Source organism: Nerophis lumbriciformis, linkage group LG02 (assembly GCF_033978685.3).
Source record: "Nerophis lumbriciformis linkage group LG02, RoL_Nlum_v2.1, whole genome shotgun sequence".
In the NCBI taxonomy this organism is placed as follows: domain Eukaryota; kingdom Metazoa; phylum Chordata; class Actinopteri; order Syngnathiformes; family Syngnathidae; genus Nerophis; species Nerophis lumbriciformis.
In genome coordinates this window covers 73,605,323-73,624,989 of record NC_084549.2, presented here as the reverse complement: position 1 = coordinate 73,624,989, position 19,667 = coordinate 73,605,323, and the positions used below count along the sequence as shown (strand labels likewise).

The window sequence follows — 19,667 nt, the reverse complement described above, 5'->3', positions numbered from 1 at the left end:
CATTATTAATTACATAAATGGTTTTAAGTATGTTAGAATAATCATATATAAGTTATCACACAACTCTTGTGCTTAAAGGCCGTTGCTCTAGTTATTATCTATTGTGCTCAAGCTGTACTTTTCCTTCTCGTGCAAAGGCACACAACTTGTTATCTTCCACTGCATGTGAAGAGTTGCCACGCCGCAGATGTTTTCTGTCTTTCAGCTTGTTAACAGCCAAAGGACGAACCAGCACCTCAACGAAGATAAGTCATATCAACAGCAAGCATACAAAGCAGAGACAGGGCGCAATTACAACGCCCCCAGCTCATTCCGTTCTGAATAATCACGTATTGTGCATACTGAGCTGCTCGCATAATGTGTGAGCCCTCCCTTTAGAAGCAGCCTCAGCGATGTAACTAGGGAACTCCTAAACTGAATAGAGGAGAGCGGGGGCTGTTCCTCAGAGCGTAGGTTGAGACTGTAACTGAGTGTGCAGCTCCATGCGTTCTCCCTCATGAGCAAAATTGAACTCTGTCTCTGCCTGATTCCTTGCTTCTTGTTCTGTTTAATAGATAGTTCGGTGCTAAAACCTGACAAAGTAGACTGTCGATTTTACAGTAAAAACTTTACATTTACAAAATTTTACTGTAAAATATTATGTTTTTTTTTTGGTTTACAACATTTTACGGTAAATGGAAAAACATTACCACTGTTTTTTTGGGGGGGCGGGGGGTTACGGAAAAAGCTGGCAGCTTAGTTGCCAGAATTTGTGTGTTGAATTCACATTGTTTTTAAAACATTATATTTTTAATAGAAAAACAGTACAAGTTCCTTTTTTTCTGGCAACTTAGCTGCCAGTTTGTCTACCGTAAAAACAGATGTATCGTTTTTCCATTTACAGTAATACACCGTTAAAAACAACAACTGTAGATTTTACAGTCAACAACTGTCAGCTCAGTCAACAGAATTTTAAAGCAAAAAACAGTAGTGTTTTTTTATTTATTTATAGTAATATGCTGTAAAAAAAACAACGTGAAATGTATTGTCATTTTTAGTAATTTAATGGGTCGTTTGCTGTAAAGTTAAGTATTTTATTTAGACAAAAACATGTTTGGAAAGTATAATATACTGTAATATTTGTTGCAATAATGGATACTATTAACGTTTAAAAGGCATGCAATTTATTTATTTTTTTTCCATTTTCTTTTTATTGACATCCAGCATCAGACATTCCTATCCATTACATCATATTCACATAAATCATATATCTATTGTCTGCCCTAAATGTCAAAATATTTTTGTTTATATCCCACCCATACCACCCACGTCCCCCCCAAAAAAGAAACAACAAAAAAAAACTAAGTAATATCTACAAATACATCGATTAAATAAACAAAGAAAGAAAAAAAAAGAAAAAAAAAGAAATAATAATACATTAGTAATGATAATCCATCCATGGATGGATGGATAGTAATGATAATATATATATACATATATATATATATATATATATATATATATATATATATATATATACACACACATACATCCATATATATAAATATATATATATACATACATACATACATATACACATATAGGGAGTAATCCCTTTTTTTTTTTTTTTTTGCAGTACAATCACTAATTCGAAAAATTAAAGTCAGGTTTATGGGGTGTGACATAGTTGACCCAAAAGGCATGCAATTTTAAGCAGTACATATATTTTTTCTGTCAAAATGAAAAAAATCAACTACATTTAGTGAGAAAATATTAAGTACTTTATTAACACATATCATTTCCAGGTGTTTGCCAGATAAAATGTTGTCGCGGGCCAGTTCTAACCCCCGGGCCTTGAGTTTGTGGTAAATGATAAATGATAAATGGGTTGTACTTGTATAGCGCTTTTCTACCTTCAAGGTACTCAAAGCGCTTTGACACTACTTCCACATTTACCCATTCACACACACATTCACACACTGATGGAGGGAGCTGCCATGCAAGGCGCTAACCAGCACCCATCAGGAGCAAGGGTGAAGTGTCTTGCTCAGGACACAACGGACATGACGAGGTTGGTACTAGGTGGGGATTGAACCAGGGACCCTCGGGTCGCGCACGGCCACTCTTCCACTGCGCCACGCCGTCCCTATATAGGTATAGATTGTTTTTTCATACCATGTAGTTATTCTTCCAATTCAGGTTATGTTTTGGTGAGAGTCCACGCAATGATGAAAAATATATATTTTTTAAATGGATCATTAAGTGTGATTAAGATTGTTTTTTTTTTTAAATATAATTTGTGAATATCTGTTTATTATTTGTAATTATTAAAATAATATTGTTTATATTCTATTTTTGTTTTTCAAAATATATACATTGATGTTTTTTGCTATAAAATGTTGACATTGTATAACAGATCCCTGTATTTTATAGTGGGTAAAAAATGAAATAAAATATGTATTTTGTTTGGAATAATATTATTCTCTTGTGGTCAAATCTTTACTTTCTTGCTGCACAATTTTTTGACTTAAAAAAAATATTGAAAATGTCCAAAAATTTATCATTTAAAAAAAACTCAATTGGTAATAATGGGTATGTTGTTTTGTATAAAATCAATGTAAAATAATCAAATGTGTATTTATTTAATGATGGCTAAATTTCATTTAATATAATATTTCACGTTATATTTAGGGGGAAATCCCACAGATTAATGTAAAATCATCAAAATTATCTTAAAATATTAAAATAAATATTTTGAAAAAGCCTCAATATTTTAGGGTGGGATAAAAAAAAATGTTTATCACATTTTTGTCAAATCTCATCAGTTGGAAAAAAAAAAAGCTGTATGTATGCAGGGTCGGGATCCAAACACATCTGAACTACCGTATTTTCCGCACTATTAGCCGCACCTAAAAACCACAAATTTACTCAAAAGCTGACAGTGCGGCTTATAACCCGGTGCGCTTTATATATGGATTAATATTAAGATTCATTTTCATAAAGTTTAGGTCTCGCAACTACGGTAAACAGCCGCCATCTTTTTTCCCCGTAGAAGAGGAAGTGCTTCTTCTTCTACGCAAGCAACCGCCAAGGTAAGCACCCGCCCCCATAGAAGAGGAAGCGCTTCTTCTTCTACGGGGGCGGGTGGTTGCTTACAGTAGAAGAAGAAGCGCTTCCTCTTCTATGGGGGCGGGTGCTTACCTTGGCGGTTGCTTGCGTAGAAGAAGAAGCACTTCCTCTTCTACGGGGAAAAAAGATGGCGGCTGTTTACCGTAGTTGCGAGACCTAAACTTTATGAAAATGAATCTTAATATTAATCCATATATAAAGCGCACCGGGTTATAAGCCGCACTGTCAGCTTTTGAGTAAATTTGTGGTTTTTAGGTGCGGCTAATAGTGCGGAAAATACGGTAGTTCAGATGTGTTTGGATCCCGACCCTGCATACATACAGCTTTTTTTTTTTCCAACTGATGAGATTTGACAAAAATGTGATAAACATTTTTTTTTATCCCACCCTAAAATATTGAGGCTTTTTCAAAATATTTATTTTAATATTTTAAGATAATTTTGATGATTTTACATTAATCTGTGGGATTTCCCCCTAAATATAACGCGGATATTACGTTTCATTTCCTTTGTGTGTTTACATCTGTAAAGACCACAAAATGGCTCCTACTAAGCGACAGGTTTCCGGTTCATGAAAAGACGCAATCTCTCCATCCGCACACGGACTACTATTTCACAGCAACTGCCTAAAGACTTTCAAGAAAAGCTGGCTACTTTCCGTGCATATTGTAAAAACAAGATAGCTGAAAAAAAGATCCGGCCAGAGAACATTATCAACATGGACGAGGTTCCACTGACTTTTGATATTCCTGTGAACCGCACTGTGGATACAACGGGAGCACGTACGGTGAATATTCGCACCACAGGGAATGAGAAGTCATCCTTCACTGTGGTTCTAGCTTGCCATGCTAATGGCCAGAAACTTCCACCCATGGTGATATTCAAAAGGAAGACCTTGCCAAAAGAGACCTTTCCAGCCGGCGTCATCATAAAAGCTAACTCGAAGGGATGGATGGATGAAGAAAAGATGAGCGAGTGGTTAAGGTAAGTTTACGCGAAGAGGCCGGGTGGCTTTTTTCACGCAGCTCCGTCCATGTTGATATACGACTCCATGCGCGCCCACATCACGCTGGTTTTTAATATATTATTAAAGTTTGACTGACCTATCTGACTGTTTTTTTGACATTCCTTTAGCGCAGTTAGATGCGGCTTATAACACGGGGCGGCTTATAGGTGGACAAAGTTTTGAAATATGCCGTTCATTGAAGGCGCGGCTTATAACCCAGGGCGGTTTATGGTGCGGAAAATACGGTACATAGAAACTATGTCACATGTCAACATTCCGGATAGAATTGGGCTGGGATTCAGCAAGTTTCTTCCCACTTTGAGTTTTGCTTCTTAGAAGCAGCCAAAGGAAAGAAAAAATACATAAAATACTAAAGTCCTTGAAAGAAAGTTTAGGGGACCAACTGTGCCCAAGAAACGATATACCCAGTGGGCCCAGGCTTTGTGAACACAGGGGAGTAAGGAGACAAACAAAGAAGTGAACATAGGCTGACTTTCTTTCTGCCTGCTCTGCACATTTGAAATGATTGTTTAAAAAAAACCAAATATCATTGAAATTGCATAGCTGTCTTACATCGTAGCCCCAGGAGAAGACAGAGCTCCTCTCGGTGGAGATGCCTGTGCCAGTTGAGCTGCGGATGCCCGACCAGGACTGGCTGGAGGCCACCGAGATGCCCGTGGGACAGTCAGAAGGGCTGGAGGCACAGGATGTCTCGGAACTAAACAAACATGAAACGTATTTTATAACTAAAGTGCATACTAGACAAATACACCTTTACATACCGTGAAGTATTCAGACCCCTTTAAATTGTTCCCTCTTTGTTTGATTGCAGCCATTTGCTAAAATCAAAAACGTTCATTTTACTTCTCATTAATGTACACTCAGCACCAACATTTTTGCTATTTTTTTTTTTAAAGAAATACTGAAATACCACATGGTCATAAGTATTCAGACCCTTAGAAGCACCCTTTTGAGCGAGTACAGCAGTGAGTCTTCTTGGGATCGATGCAACAGATTTGTCACACCTGGATTTGGGGATCTTCTGGCATTCTTCCTTGCAGATTGTCTCCGGTTCTGTCAGGTTGGATGCTCAACAGCCATGTTCAGGTCTCTACAGAGATGCTCAATTGGGTTTAGGTCAAGGCTCTGGCTGGGCCAGTCAAGAATGGTGACCGAGTTGTTCCGAAGCCACTACTTTGTTATAGCGTCATTGCCTTGTTGGAAGGTGAAGCTTTGGTCCAGTCTGAGGTCCTGAGCACTCTGGAAGAGGTCTTCTTCCAGGATGTCTCGGTCCTCGGCCATATTCATCTTTCCTTCAATTGCAACCAGTCGTCCTGCCCCATCCATCCATCCATCTTCTTCCGCTTATCCGAGGTCGGGTCGCGGGGGCAGCAGCCTAAGCAGGGAAGCCCAGACTTCCCTCTCCCCAGCCACTTCGTCCAGCTCTTCCTGTGGGACCCCGAGGCGTTCCCAGGCCAGCCGGGAGACATAGTCTTCCCAACGTGTCCTGGGTCTTCCCCGCGGCCTCCTACCGGTCGGACGTGCCCTAAACACCTCCCTAGGGAGGCGTTCGGGTGGCATCCTGACCAGATGCCCGAACCACCTCATCTGGCTCCTCTCCATGTGGAGGAGCAGCGGCTTTACTTTGAGCTCCTCCCGGATGGCAGAGCTTCTCACCCTATCTCTAAGGGAGAGCCCCGCCACCCGGCGGAGGAAACTCATTTCGGCCGCTTGTACCCGTGATCTTGTCCTTTCGGTCATAACCCAAAGCTCATGACCATAGGTGAGGATGGGAACGTAGATTGACCGGTAAATTGAGAGCTTTGCCTTCCGGCTCAGCTCCTTCTTCACCACAACGGATCGATACAGCGTCCGCATTACTGAAGACGCCGCACCGATCCGCCTGTCGATCTCACGATCCACTCTTCCCTCACTCGTGAACAAGACTCCGAGGTACTTGAACTCCTCCACTTGGGGCAAGATCTCCTCCCCAACCCGGAGATGGCACTCCACCCTTTTCCGGGCGAGAACCATGGAGGTGCTGATTCTCATCCCAGTCGCTTCACACTCAGCTGCGAACCGATCCAGTGAGAGCTGAAGATCCTGGCCAGATGAAGCCATCAGGACCACATCATCTGCAAAAAGCAGAGACCTAATCCTGCAGCCACCAAACCAGATCCCCTCAACGCCATGACTGCGCCTAGAAATTCTGTCCATAAAAGTTATGAACAGAATCGGTGACAAAGGGCAGCCTTGGCGGAGTCCAACCCTCACTGGAAACGTGTCCGACTTACTACCGGCAATGCGGACCAAGCTCTGGCACTGATCATACAGGGAGCGGACTGCCACAATCAGACAGTCCGATACCCCGTACTCTCTGAGCACTCCCCACAGGACTTCCCGAGGGACACGGTCGAATGCCTTCTCCAAGTCCACAAAACACATGTAGACTGGTTGGGCAAACTCCCATGCACCCTCAAGGACCCTGCCGAGAGTATAGAGCTGGTCCACAGTTCCACGACCAGGACGAAAACCACACTGTTCCTCCTGAATCCGAGGTTCGACTATCCGGCGTAGCCTCCTCTCCAGTACACCTGAATAGACCTTACCGGGAAGGCTGAGGAGTGTGATCCCACGATAGTTAGAACACACCCTCCGGTTCCCCTTCTTAAAGAGAGGAACCACCACCCCGGTCTGCCAATCCAGTCCTGCCCCAACCGCTGAAAAACACCCCTCATAGCATGATGCTGCCACCACCATGTTTCACTTTTGGGATTGTATTGGGCAGGTGATGAGCAGTGTCTGGTTTTCTCCACACATACTGCTTAGAATTAACGCCAAAAAGTTCAATCTTGGTCTCACCAGACCAGAGAATCTTATTTCTCATAGTCTGTGAGTCCTTCATGGGTTTTTTGGCAAACTGTATGCAGGCTTTCCTATGTCTTGCACTGAGTAGAGGCTTCTGTCAGGCCACTGTGCCATAAAGCCCCGACTGCTGGAGGCGGAACTTTTCTCCCATCTCCCTACTGCATCTCTGGAGCTAAGCCAAGTGATGTTTTGCTTCTTCTTCACCTCTCTCACCATTGCTCAGTTTGGCTGGGCGGCCAGGTCTAGGAAGAGTTGTGGTTGTCCCAAACTTTTTCTATTTAAGGATTACGGAGGCCACTGTGCTCTTAGGAACCTTGAGTCCTGCAGAATTCTTTTTGTAACCTTGGCCAGATCTGTGCCTTGCCACCACTCTGTGTCTGAGATCCTTGGGCAGTTCCTTCCACCTCATGATTCTCATTTTCTCCGACATGCACTGTGAGCTGTAGGGTCTTATATAGACAGGTGTGTGCCTTTCCTAATCTAGTCCAATAAATAAATGTCAGAATAATTGTATCTAAGTTATCACAAAACTTTGTGTTTCCATGAGTTCCCGGCGAGCGGACAAAAGCCGTCTTTGATCTTGCCAATCAAAAGGCTTGTAAAACTCCACTGTGTAGGATGGGAAGCGACATGAAGGTGTCGGTTTCTTTGATGTATTATAATCCACAGAAAGATTTTGTCTTGACCCTAGATCTACAAAACGGAGAGGAAGCAGGACCTGAGAGCAAAGTTCACATCCTATAGCATCACTACAGCAGAAATATCTATATTAACAACCCCCAGATATCTTGGGCGGGACGTGATTAGCAAAGCAGTGACATTGTCAGGTTCAAACACCCAACTATCTATTAAACAAGACAAGAAGCAAGGAATCAAACAGAGACAGGATTCAATTTAGCTTATGAGGAGAGCGCGTATGGACCTGCGCCCTCGTACAGTGTCACCCCACCGCTCTGAGGAGGGAGCTCCACACCTCTTCCTTTATTTGGGCATTTCCTGATTACAAAGCTGCAGCTGCTTCTAAGGGTAGGGGGTCATAAACAGTTCAAACTAAAAAATGTGCTTGGAGCGGTGTCAGGTTTGCCCCCCTCTCTGTTTTGTAGATTTCGGGTCATGATAAATGTCAGAATAATTGTATCTAAGTTATCACAAAACTTTGTGTTTCCATGAGTTCCCCGGCGAGAGGCCAAAAGCTGTCTTTGATCTTATCAATCAAAAGGCTTGTCAAACTCCACTGTGTAGGATGGGAAGCGACATGAAGGTGTCGGTTTCTTTGATGTATTGTAATCCACAGGAAGATTTTGTCTTGACCCGAGATCTACAAAACGGAGAGGAAGCAGGACCTGACCCTCCTCCAGGCACCATTTCTTTGAACTGTTTTGTAACCAAAGGCGACGACTGTTACGACCCCCCCTTCCTTTAGAAATCAGGGAAAGTCCAAATAAAAGAGGAGGCGTATAATCTTTCGTCAGAGCGTGGTGGAAGACTGTACAAAGAGTACAGCCCAGACGTTTCTCCTCAATGAGCTAAATTGAATCCTGTCTCTGTTTAATTCCTTGCTTCTTGTCTTGTTTAATAGATAGTTCGGTGTTTGAACCTGACAATACACACAGCCAGACTCCAATGAGGATCAGAAAAAATGGGCAGCATGTGAGTTAAATACGTGTGTCACAGCAAAGGGTCTGAATACTTATGACCATGTGATGTATCAGTTTTCCTTTTTTAGTACATTTGCAAACATTTCTATTTTTGTCTGTCAATATGGGTTGCTGAGTGTACATTAAAGAGAAATAAAATGAACTATCTTATTTTAGCAAATGGCTGCAATGAATCAAAGAGCGAACAATATAAAGTGGTCTGAATACTTTCCGTACCCACTGTAGGTGGTCTTGGTGACAGAACTAAAAATAGACACACTTTCAAAGTGGAACATTGCAATAGGATATTCCAACAGCCGGTCTTCATTATTCATTCTTTTAGCTCCACACCTGAATGAGGCAATGTGACATCAATTAATCTGCCATGTACAAACCCCTAAAGCAGTGAAGTTGTCACGTTGTGTAAATGGTAAATAAAAAGAGAATGCAACAAATCCTTTTCAACTTATATTCAATTGAATAGACTGCAAAGACAAGATATTTAACATTTGAACTGGAAAACGTTGTTACTTTTTGCAAATTTTTTTTTTTTTTTAATTAAATCAACATAGAAAAAAAACACACGATACACTTTCAACTAGTGCATCAACCCAAAAAAAAACAACCTCCCTCCCCCATTCACACTCACACACACCCACTCACACAAAAGGGGTTGTTTCTTTCTGCCATCAATACTCTGGTTTCCACAACATGGACAACACTTCTGCAAGGGACACAACACAGTCCCTGAAGCACACTTGATTGTTTGTGCTGCTGGTCCACTAACATTTTCATTTAATTACTTTTTCTTTTTTCTTTTTTCTCCCTTATGTAATTATTTTTATATTGTTTACTTTCCTTTTTATCCAAGAAAATATTTATTTATCTTATCTATAAAAAAATAATAAAAATAAAATAAATTTAAATAAATTTTTAAAAAAAAGGAAAGAAAGGACCTTATCTTCACCAGACCTGGTTGTAAAAGAAATTAGCTTCGTTTAAAGGTTTTTTTTTTTTTTTTTTAAACCAGGTCCAGTCCAGATAATGTCCAAGTCGGGTCCAGCAACACACACCTTCATTCATGTACACCAGCATTTCTCAAAGTGTGGGGCGCGCCCCACTGGTGGGGAATAGAGACATGACAGGTGGGGCGCGAGGAACGGGAGGAAATTTCACTTTAAATTTTTTTTTTAATTATTATATTCTTAGATTTTTTTTTTTACTATGCTTTCATTTTCTATACACACTGTAAATCACTTTGTGATTCTGTCTGTGAAACCCGCTATATAAATAAATGGAAATGACCGGTACTTATTTTTACTGTAGGCTTTATATTTCTCGGTACGAGCGAAAGTTTGACAGACATAGCAACAGTAACTAATGGGGGCGGGGCTAAGCGGAACAAACTTTCGAGCGGATGGGTAGCAGGCTAATGTGTGGATCACAATTACACAAATATATACATTTGTGACTCGCACCTCAAAGGTCGTCGAGCCAGAGCCAGCGCCTGCAGAGAAACAAAAATGTGACGGGCACACACTGTGTCATTCACCGGGAAGCACTCGCGTCAAGGCAGCTCAGCCCCGAACTCAATGAGGTTTTAACAGATGTTGTGAGCGCGGTAAATTTGATCAAAACACGACCAGTGAAAGCGCGACTGTTCTCTGCACTGTGTGAGGAAATGGGAGCTGATCATACAGCCGTGCTGTTTCACAGTGAAGCAAGGTGGCTCTCCTGGGGCAAAGTGCTGTCACTTGCCCTGTCTTGCCAAATGCATAACTCCTCCTTTTTTTTTTGCAAAGATTGCAAAGTGGCACTTTTATTGTATTTATTATTGAACTTGATGCAAGTTATTTGATTTATTATTGAACTTGATGCAAGTTATAACACTTTTTTTGATTTATTATTGAACTTGATGCAAGTGATAACACTTTTGTTTTATTTATTATTGAACTTGATGCAAGTTATTTGATTTATTATTGAACTTGATGCAAGTTATAACACTTTTTTTGATTTATTATTGAACTTGATGCAAGTTATTGGATTTATTATTGAACTTGATGCAAGTTATAACACTTTTATTTGATTTATTATTGAACTTGATGCAAGTTATAACCCTTTTTTTATTATTGAACTTGATGCAAGTTATAACACTTTTGTTTTATTTATTATTGAACTTGATGCAAGTTATAACACTTTTTTTGATTTATTATTGAACTTGATGCAAGTTATTTGATTTATTATTGAACTTGATGCAAGTTATAACACTTTTTTTGATTTATTATTGAACGTGATGCAAGTTATAACACTTTTTTATTTATTATTGAACTTGATGCAAGTTATAACACTTTTGTTTGATTTATTATTGAACTTGATGCAAGTTATAACACTTTTATTTGATTTATTATTGAACTTGATGCAAGTTATAACACTTTTTTGATTTATTATTGAATGTGATGCAAGTTATAACACTTTTTTTGATTTATTATTGAACTTGATGCAAGTTATAACAGTTTTTTTGATTTATTATTGAACGTGATGCAAGTTATAACACTTTTTTTGATTTATTATTGAACTTGATGCAAGTTATAACACTTTTGTTTTATTTATTATTGAACTTGATGGAAGTTATTTTATTTATTATTGAACTTGATGCAAGTTATACCACAGCTGCACAGTTATTTTATTTATTATTGAACTTAATGTTATTTTATGTTATTGAGTTCGAATGTATACAACTTGATGTTCAATAAATTTGAAAATGTTAAAGCTTGGCATTAGCGCTCTGTTGGGGCGATGGGGGCAGGTGGGGCTTGAAAACTCCCCCTTGTCCAAAGTGGGGGATGACAAAAAAAGTATGAGAACCACTGATGTACACTGAGAAAAAAAATAAATAAAATAAAAAAAAATAAAAAATAAAAATTTTGGAACACGACAGATTGCATATAATCTATAAACAAAATTACATTTTCAAAACAAAAACAAAAACAAAAAATGTATGTACAGTCCAGCTTATGTTCAGGTCACTAAAAGTTAGGGAATACAACAACAGATAGCATATCATCTATAAACATAATTACACTTTCAACATAAGCCTTTGAGGACTTCCCATCTTTTTTTATGTTTTTTGGCATCATTATCGTTTTCAACCATGTAACTTTCTAAAGTTAAAAAATACTGAATAAATGTTTTAAAGAAAGTAATACTAAGTGAATATCTGTTTTTGGCCTTAAAAATAAACCTTTTACCGAGTACTACAATTAAATTGATTAAATCATGATTGTCAATGAACTCTCCCAAAATAACAGAAACCACATCAAGCTTCATAAACAAACCAATCCTTAAACACATTTTTTCAACTTCCACCCAAAAGGAAGACACAATATGACAATACCAAAACAAATGCAGGGTGGATTCAGACTCCTGACAACAAAATCGGCAGTCATCTGACTCTGTCATATTCCATAATTTTAACATTTTCCCCGTGGGTAAGAAGTTATAAATAATTTTAATTTGAAAATAACGATTTTTGCAAATATTAGCTCGTTTGGAATTTGATGCCTGCAACATGTTTCCAAAAAGCTGGCACAGGTGGCAACAAAGATTGGGAAAGTTGAGGAATGCTCATCAAAGACTTATTTGGAACATCCCACAGGTGAACAGGCTAATTGGGAACAGGTGGGTGCCATGATTGGGTATAAAAGCAGCTTCCATAAAATGCTCAGTCGTTCACAAACAAGGACGGGGGCGAGGGTCACCACTTTGTCAACAAATGCCTGAGCAAATTGTTTAAGAACAACATTTCTCAAGCAGCTATTGCAAGGAATTTAGGAATTTCACCATCTACGCTCCGTAATATCATCAAAAGGTTCAGAGAATCTGGAGAAATCACTGCACGTAATCACTGCACATCAGAGGTGGGTAGAGTAGCCAGAAATTGTACTCAAGTAAGAGTACTGTTACTTTAGAGATTTATTACTCAAGTAAAAGTAAGGAGTAGTCACCCAAATATTTACTTGAGTAAAAGTAAAAAGTATGTTGTAAAAAAACTACTCAAGTACTGAGTAACATATACACACATATCATATATATATATATATATATATATACACACACACACACATATATACATATATATATATATTATATATATATATATATATATATATATATATATATATATATATATACATTGATATATACAGTATATAATTTATTTTTATTTTTTTTGCCGTTTTTGCATGTTAATAGTGTTTTAATGAATATACATGCATGTTTAACACATATAGATTCCTTTCTTTCATGAAGACAAGAATATAAGTTGGTGTATTACCTGATTCTGATGACTTGCATTGATTGGAATCAGACAGTAGTGATGACAAACGTCCACGTTTTCAAATGGAGGAGAAAAAAAGTTCCTCCTTTCTGTCTAATACCACATGAAAGTGGTTGGTTTTTGGCATCTTATATGTCCAGCTTCCATATTCGTTTTTATACACTTTACAAGAAATACATTGGCGGCAAACTCCGTAGCTTGCTAGCTTGTTTGCGCAGGCTTTCGGAGACTCTTATTTTGAAAGCGCAGGCGCGATGGAGCGGCACTTTTATTGTGAAGACAGGAACTGTGCAGTCAGTCTTTAGGCTTAAAATAAACGGTTAAAATAAAAAATGGTCTTTTTTCCTTCACACTTTTGATTGATTGATTGAAACTTGTATTAGTAGATTGCACAGTACAGTACATATTCCGTACAATTGACCACTAAATGGTAACACCCCAATAAGTTTTTCAACTTGTTTAAGTCAGGTCATGTGACCGCCTGGCTCTGTTTGATTGGTCCAACGTCACAAGTGACTGCATCTGATTGGTGGAACGGAGTGAACGTCACCAGTGACTGTATTTGTTGAAACGCAGGCACTATGAAGGTCTGTCTGACAGACCAAAACAAACAAAGCGTGCATTAACAGATGGATAAAAATTAGTAGCGATTAGCGAGCTGAATGTAGATAAAAGTAGCGGAGTAAAAGTAGCGTTTCTTCTCTATAAATATACTCAAGTAAAAGTAAAAGTATGTTGCATTAAAACTACTCTTAGAAGTACAATTTATCCCAAAAGTTACTCAAGTAGATGTAACGGATTAAATGTAGCGCGTTACTACCCACCTCTGCTGCACATTGAATGCCCGTTATCTTCGATCTCTCAGGCGGTACTGCATCCAAAAGTGACATCGGTGTGTAAAGGATCATTCGTTGCTACATCTGTAAGTGCAAGTTAAAACTATACTATGCAAAGCGAAAGTCATTTATCAACAACACCCAGAAACGCTTCGCTGGGCCCGAGCTCATCTAAAATGGACTGATGCAAAGTGGAAAAGTGTTCTGTGGTCTGACGAGTCCACATTTCAAATTGTTTTTGGAAACTGTGGACGTTGTGTCCTCCAGAACAAAGTGGAAAAGAACCATCCGGACTAGAGATGTGCGGTTTGCGGACACCACCGCGGAGTCCGCGGATTATCCGCGGGTCGGGCGGTTGAAATAAAAAAAAATTAGATTTGATCCGCGGGTCGGGTTGGGTGGTTGAAATAAAAAAAAATTAGATTTTAAATACATTCAGGCGGGTGGCAGTTAAACCAATTGGGAAATATATATACATAGTTAAATGTTGTTACCCACATACGAAAAACGAGCAGGCACCTGCAGCATATGCCACAACAGAAGAAGAAAAAAAAAAAGATGGCAACGCCGGCAGCAAACGTGGAACGCGACAAACTAAAAAAGGGAATACTAAAAGGCCAGAAAAGTTCAGCGTGGACTCGTTTTTATGAGGTTGTAAATCAGGATGATAGTAATGCTGGCTACGTCATTTGCAAGAGCTGCGACGCTGTTTATGTCTACGACAGTCACAAAACCGGGACATCTAACATGGTGCATCACGTTTGTGCAAAACCCCGAACCTCCACAAACACCCTGAGCATGAGCAGTGTTTCGTCCGCCGTGATCCCAGAAGAGTGCCACAGGATGTTAAAACAAGATAGAACGCAGCTGCCTGCAGCAGTTTGAGTGGCGCGAGCGCGCTTGGAGGTGCGCTCAGCGCGGCTCCCAGATGATTGCGCACTGGTGTGCGTCTGGGCCGTGACAGCGTGGCACGCATTGAATGTCTCTGCGGCATTGGATCAGTCTCCTTTCTTTAACAGGCAAAAGCTTGCATCGTCTATATTAGATATATAACAACGGGCGGGTGGCGGATGGCGGGCGGGTGCGGTTTTGAATAAATGTTAGTTCGGGTGAATGGCGGATGGTTGACGACTTTTGTGATGCGGTTGCGGATTAAATAATTGCCTATCCGTGCATCTCTAATCCGGACTGTTCTAGGCGCAAAGTTAAAAAAACAGCATCTGTGATGGTATGGGGGTGTATTAGTGCCCAAGACATGGGTAACTTACACATCTGTGAAGGCACCATTAATGCTGAAAGGTACATACAGCTTTTGGAGCAACATATGTTGCCATCCAAGCAACGTTTTCATGGACGCCCCTGCTTATTTCAGCAAGACAATGCCAAGCCACGTGTTACAACAGCGTGGCTTCGTAGTAAAAGAGTGCGGGTACTAGACTGGCCTGCCTGTAGTCCAGACATTGAAAATGTGTGGTGCAATATGAAGGCTAAAATATGAGAAGGGAGACTGTTGAACAACTTAAGCTGTACATCAAGCAAGATTGGGAAAGAATTCCACTTCAAAAATATGTCTCCTCAGTTCCCAAATCTTTACTGAGTGTTGTTAAAAGGAAAGGCCATGTAACACACTGGTAACAATGCTCCTGTGACAACTTTTTTGCAATGTGTTGCTGCCATTAAATTCCAAGTTAATGATTATTTGCACACAAAAAAAAAGTTTCTCAGTGTGAACATGAAATATCTTGTCTTTGCAGTCTATTCAATTGAATATAAGTTGAAAAGGATTTGTTGTATTCTCTTTTTATTTACCATTTACACAACGTGACAACTCCACTGCTTTTGTACTATATCACATTCCAAGAAGCTGCAACTTCACCAACGTTTGTGTTCGATTCCCTGTACAGTGTCTGTGGGAGAGGGGGGGGGAAAAGGCACATTTACCCATGGCGGATGGTAATGACTTCCTCCACATCCTGGAGGGAGCACTGAAGGTTTTGGGTGTCTGCTTCCTCGGGGGGAGGGTGGTGGTTGAGGCTGCTGCGAGACAACCCACGGCTGTTCAAACACACATTAAGGACCACAAAGTCATTTTTAACAGCATTGAATCAGATACTTTTAAAACGATACGATGAACATATCTGGAGGAAACTAAGTCAGTGTTGTCATGGCAACCCACAGATACAGGTACATCTGTACCTTGATGAGATATCTGAAATCTGCCATTTTAAAAAGGTAATGTTTTGGCAGTTGTGTGAAACGTCACTTGGGATGACAGGTGTCTCTTCCTTCCCCCTAATCAAATAATTAGAAACCTTAGTGTAATGAAGTAGTTTAGGTGTGCCTAATGTTGTGACCTAGAGACAAATAGTGTGCCTAATGTTGTGACCTGGAGACAATATTGCAACGTTGCTTGGTACTCACTAGTGATGGGTCCGGCAACACCGATGCATCGGCGCATGCGTCGAGCTCATAGAGCAAAACCCTGTGTCGGTGCGCGTACCGCTTTTAGAAAGTCACGTGACCGATCATGAGCTGTTTTGGTCACGTGACCGATACACCAACTGTGTCGCACTGACGCCTCCTCTGTGCCCTGTGAGCGGCTCTTTTCTACAGCCGGAGAAATAATAACTAAGAAGAGAAATCGTCTAAAATGTAAATGTCGGGAAAACTTTTTTTTTTTTTTTTTATATATAAAAATGTGTAAAAAAAATCAAATATAAAAAAATCCCAGTCCACAATCATCCACAACACATTCTCTTAGATTTCCATGTTATGATACATGTTCACATTATTTATTGACTGTATCTAAAAAAGATACAAATATATTTGTATTTAAATGAAGATATGAAATAATCCTAAATGAAATACAATGACTTGGTTTATATTATTGTATATACTAGGGCAGGGGTCACCAACGCGGTGCCCACGGTCACCAGGTAGCCCGTAAGGACCAGATCAGTCGCCCGCTGGCCTGTTCTAAAAATAGCTCAAAGAGCAGCACTTACCAGTGAGCTGCCTCTATTTTTTAAATTGTATTTATTTACTAGCAAGCTGGTCTCGCTTTGCTCGACATTTTTAATTCTAAAAGAGACAAAACTCAAATAGAATTTGAAAATCCAAGAAAATATTTTAAAGACTTGGTCTTCACTTGGAATAAGCGGTAGAAAATGGATGGATGGATGGGTCTTCACTTGTTTAAATAAATTCATTAATTTTTTTACTTTGCTTCTTATTACTTTTAGAAATACAATTTTAGAGAAAAAATACAACCTTAAAAATGATTTTAGGATTTTTAAACAAATATACCTTTTTACCTTTTAAATGTCTTCCTCTTCTTTCCTGACAATTTAAATCAATGTTCAAGTAAATTTTTTATTTTATTTTTTTATTGTAAAGAATAATAAATATTTTAGCTTCTGGTTTTTCGACGAAGAATATTTGTGAAATATTTCTTCAAACTTACTATGATTAAAATTCAAAACAATTATTCTGGCAAATCTAGAAAATCTGTAGAATCAAATTTAAATCTAATTTCAAAGTATTTTGAATTTCTTTTAAAATGTCTGTTCTGGAAAATCTAGAAGAAATACTGATTTGTCTTTGTTAGAAATATAGCTTGGTCCAACTTGTTAAATATTCTGACAAAGTGCAGATTGGATTTTAACCAATTTAAAACATGTCATCAAAATTCTAAAATGTATCTTAATCAGGAAAAATTACCAATGATGTTCCATAAATTTTTTTTTTTTTTTTTTTCAAAAAGATTCAAATGAGCTAGTTTTTCTCTTCTTTTTGTCGGTTGAATTTTGAATTTTAAAGAGTCGAAATTGAAGATAAACTATGTTTCAAAATTTTATTTTTATTTTTTTCGTGTTTTCTCCTCTTTTAAACCGTTCAATTAAGTGGTTTTTTTCATCATTTATTCTCTAGAAAAAACCTTCCGTAAAAGGAAAAAAAAATTTACAACGGAATGACAGACAGAAATACCCATTTTTTTTATATATATATAAATTTATTTATTTAGCTATTCTTGTTTAAATCACACTTACGTGTAACTTACAAATGACAATATATTTATTTATTTAAGTGTGTATCAAACTGGTAGCCCTTCGCATTAATCAGTACCCAAGAAGTAGTTTTTGGTTTCAAAAAGGTTGGTGACCCCTGTACTAGGGCATCAAATCAGTGTCAGTTGAGTCGGTCCATAGGTTGCCTGTAGGGATTTTTAATGTCAGTATTTAGTGACACAGTATCGACACAGTATCAATACAGTTTTGCAATGTGTCGAAACGCTTCATGACGCCTCATCAACCCATCACTACTTGGCAGAGGTGGGACCAAGTCATTGTTTTGCAAGTCACAAGTAAGTCTCAAGTCTTTGCCCTCAAGTCCGAGTCAAGTCCCGAGTCAAGACAGGCAAGCCCCGAGTCAAGTCCAAAGTCAAGACTGGAAAGTCTCAAGTCAAGTCCTAAGTCCTGCATTTTGAGTTTCGAGTCCTTTCAAGTCCTTTTAACCACAGACTAATATATTAACACAGATTGTGTATGCTTTTCAAACGCTGTATTTATTTATTAAAACAAGTGCATTTTAAATTGCAGGAAAGAAAATTGTGCTGACATTGCACTTTATAATAGCACTATTAACCAGTCATTTGAAACATTAACTCATTCCTTTACAGAACAAACACATTGAAAAATAAAGTGCAAATGTACTTATTTGTACAAAAGTGTTAACATTGAAAAAACATGACATATACGTGAACATAACAAAAAAGTTGTACTTTTTATATGTCAGGGCCCTATGCTGCATTGCATTTGCAAAAGACCAAATTAGCCAAGAGTCTGTCAGTCATTTGTGCACGATGGGGGCGTAGTATGATGCCACCATGGCTGAAAACTCGCTCTACTGGAGCACTGGAGGCAGGCACTGCCAAGACTCTCATGGCCACTCGGAACAGTGAAGGAAGAGTCTTCATGTTCAATGCCCAGAACAAAAGGGGGGAGAGAGGTTTTTTGGGTTGGTGCACTACTTGTAAGTGTATCTTGTGTTTTTTATGTTGATTTAATTAAAAAAAAAAAAAATACATATATATATATATATATATATTTCTTGTGCGGCCCGATACCAATCGATCCACGGACCAGTACCGGGCCACGGCCCGGTGGTTGGGGACCACTGAGGTAAACAACCAACAGTATGTCAGAAAGCTAGCTAAAACGGTACACATATTCATAATATAGTATACATTTTAACTGACCTTTATTTGACTATTTTTGTCTTTTTTTTAGGTGGCTAAAATACGCGGTGCTGCTGACCGCCGTCTAACGTTGCGTGTGATATATTGACTAACGTAACCCTGCTTAAAAAAATCACTGAACAAAAAGTATGAATAAGGTAGTGAACTGCAACAGATTCCCGTGTTTGCAATAACGTTAGCAGTGAGTTTACAGCCTCACTGATTTAACTACACAGCAAATAAAAGTCACGTTACTTAGCCAATAAACGTTATCTTACATTCAAAACTTACCCTTCTTTGTGCAACTTCAAATGCCGGACGAAGTTGGAAGTTGTTGCCTCTCCATCAGTCATTTTCGAACCGCATGTGTTGCATACTGCAAACCGTTTTGTGTTGACCACCTCGTAATTTTTATACCCAAACGAAATTATTTTAGGTATCATTTTTTGTTCACTGGCGTGTGGTTTGGACATGTCTTCTTCGTTGGTTGTCCTGCAATTTGATTGGATGAATGCTGTGTGATGAAAACAAAGTAGATGTAATTTGATTGGCTGTTGTACTGAGAGCACACCAGCTGACACACGCAACGCTGATAGACAAGTACACAATGAAAAATACGGAGCGCTCCCGAATAACTTTTTC

At 38.9% G+C, this 19,667-nt stretch overlaps 1 protein-coding gene across 3 annotated transcripts in view; it reads right to left on the bottom strand.

The window, feature by feature from the left end:
- Nucleotides 1–19,667, bottom strand: part of fam149b1 (family with sequence similarity 149 member B1) — a 40,859-nt gene that overhangs the window by 20,399 nt on the left and 793 nt on the right. For 2 of the 3 annotated variants that reach the window (XM_061968444.1, XM_061968462.1), the window contains exons 2-3: nucleotides 15,731–15,844; nucleotides 4,686–4,830 (exon numbers count right to left, since the gene is read on the bottom strand). In XM_061968444.1, the coding sequence (XP_061824428.1) occupies nucleotides 4,686–4,830; nucleotides 15,731–15,844 (259 nt within the window). The remainder of the gene's footprint in view (nucleotides 1–4,685; nucleotides 4,831–15,730; nucleotides 15,845–19,667) is intronic. The other variant, XM_061968453.1, reaches the window with a different exon arrangement.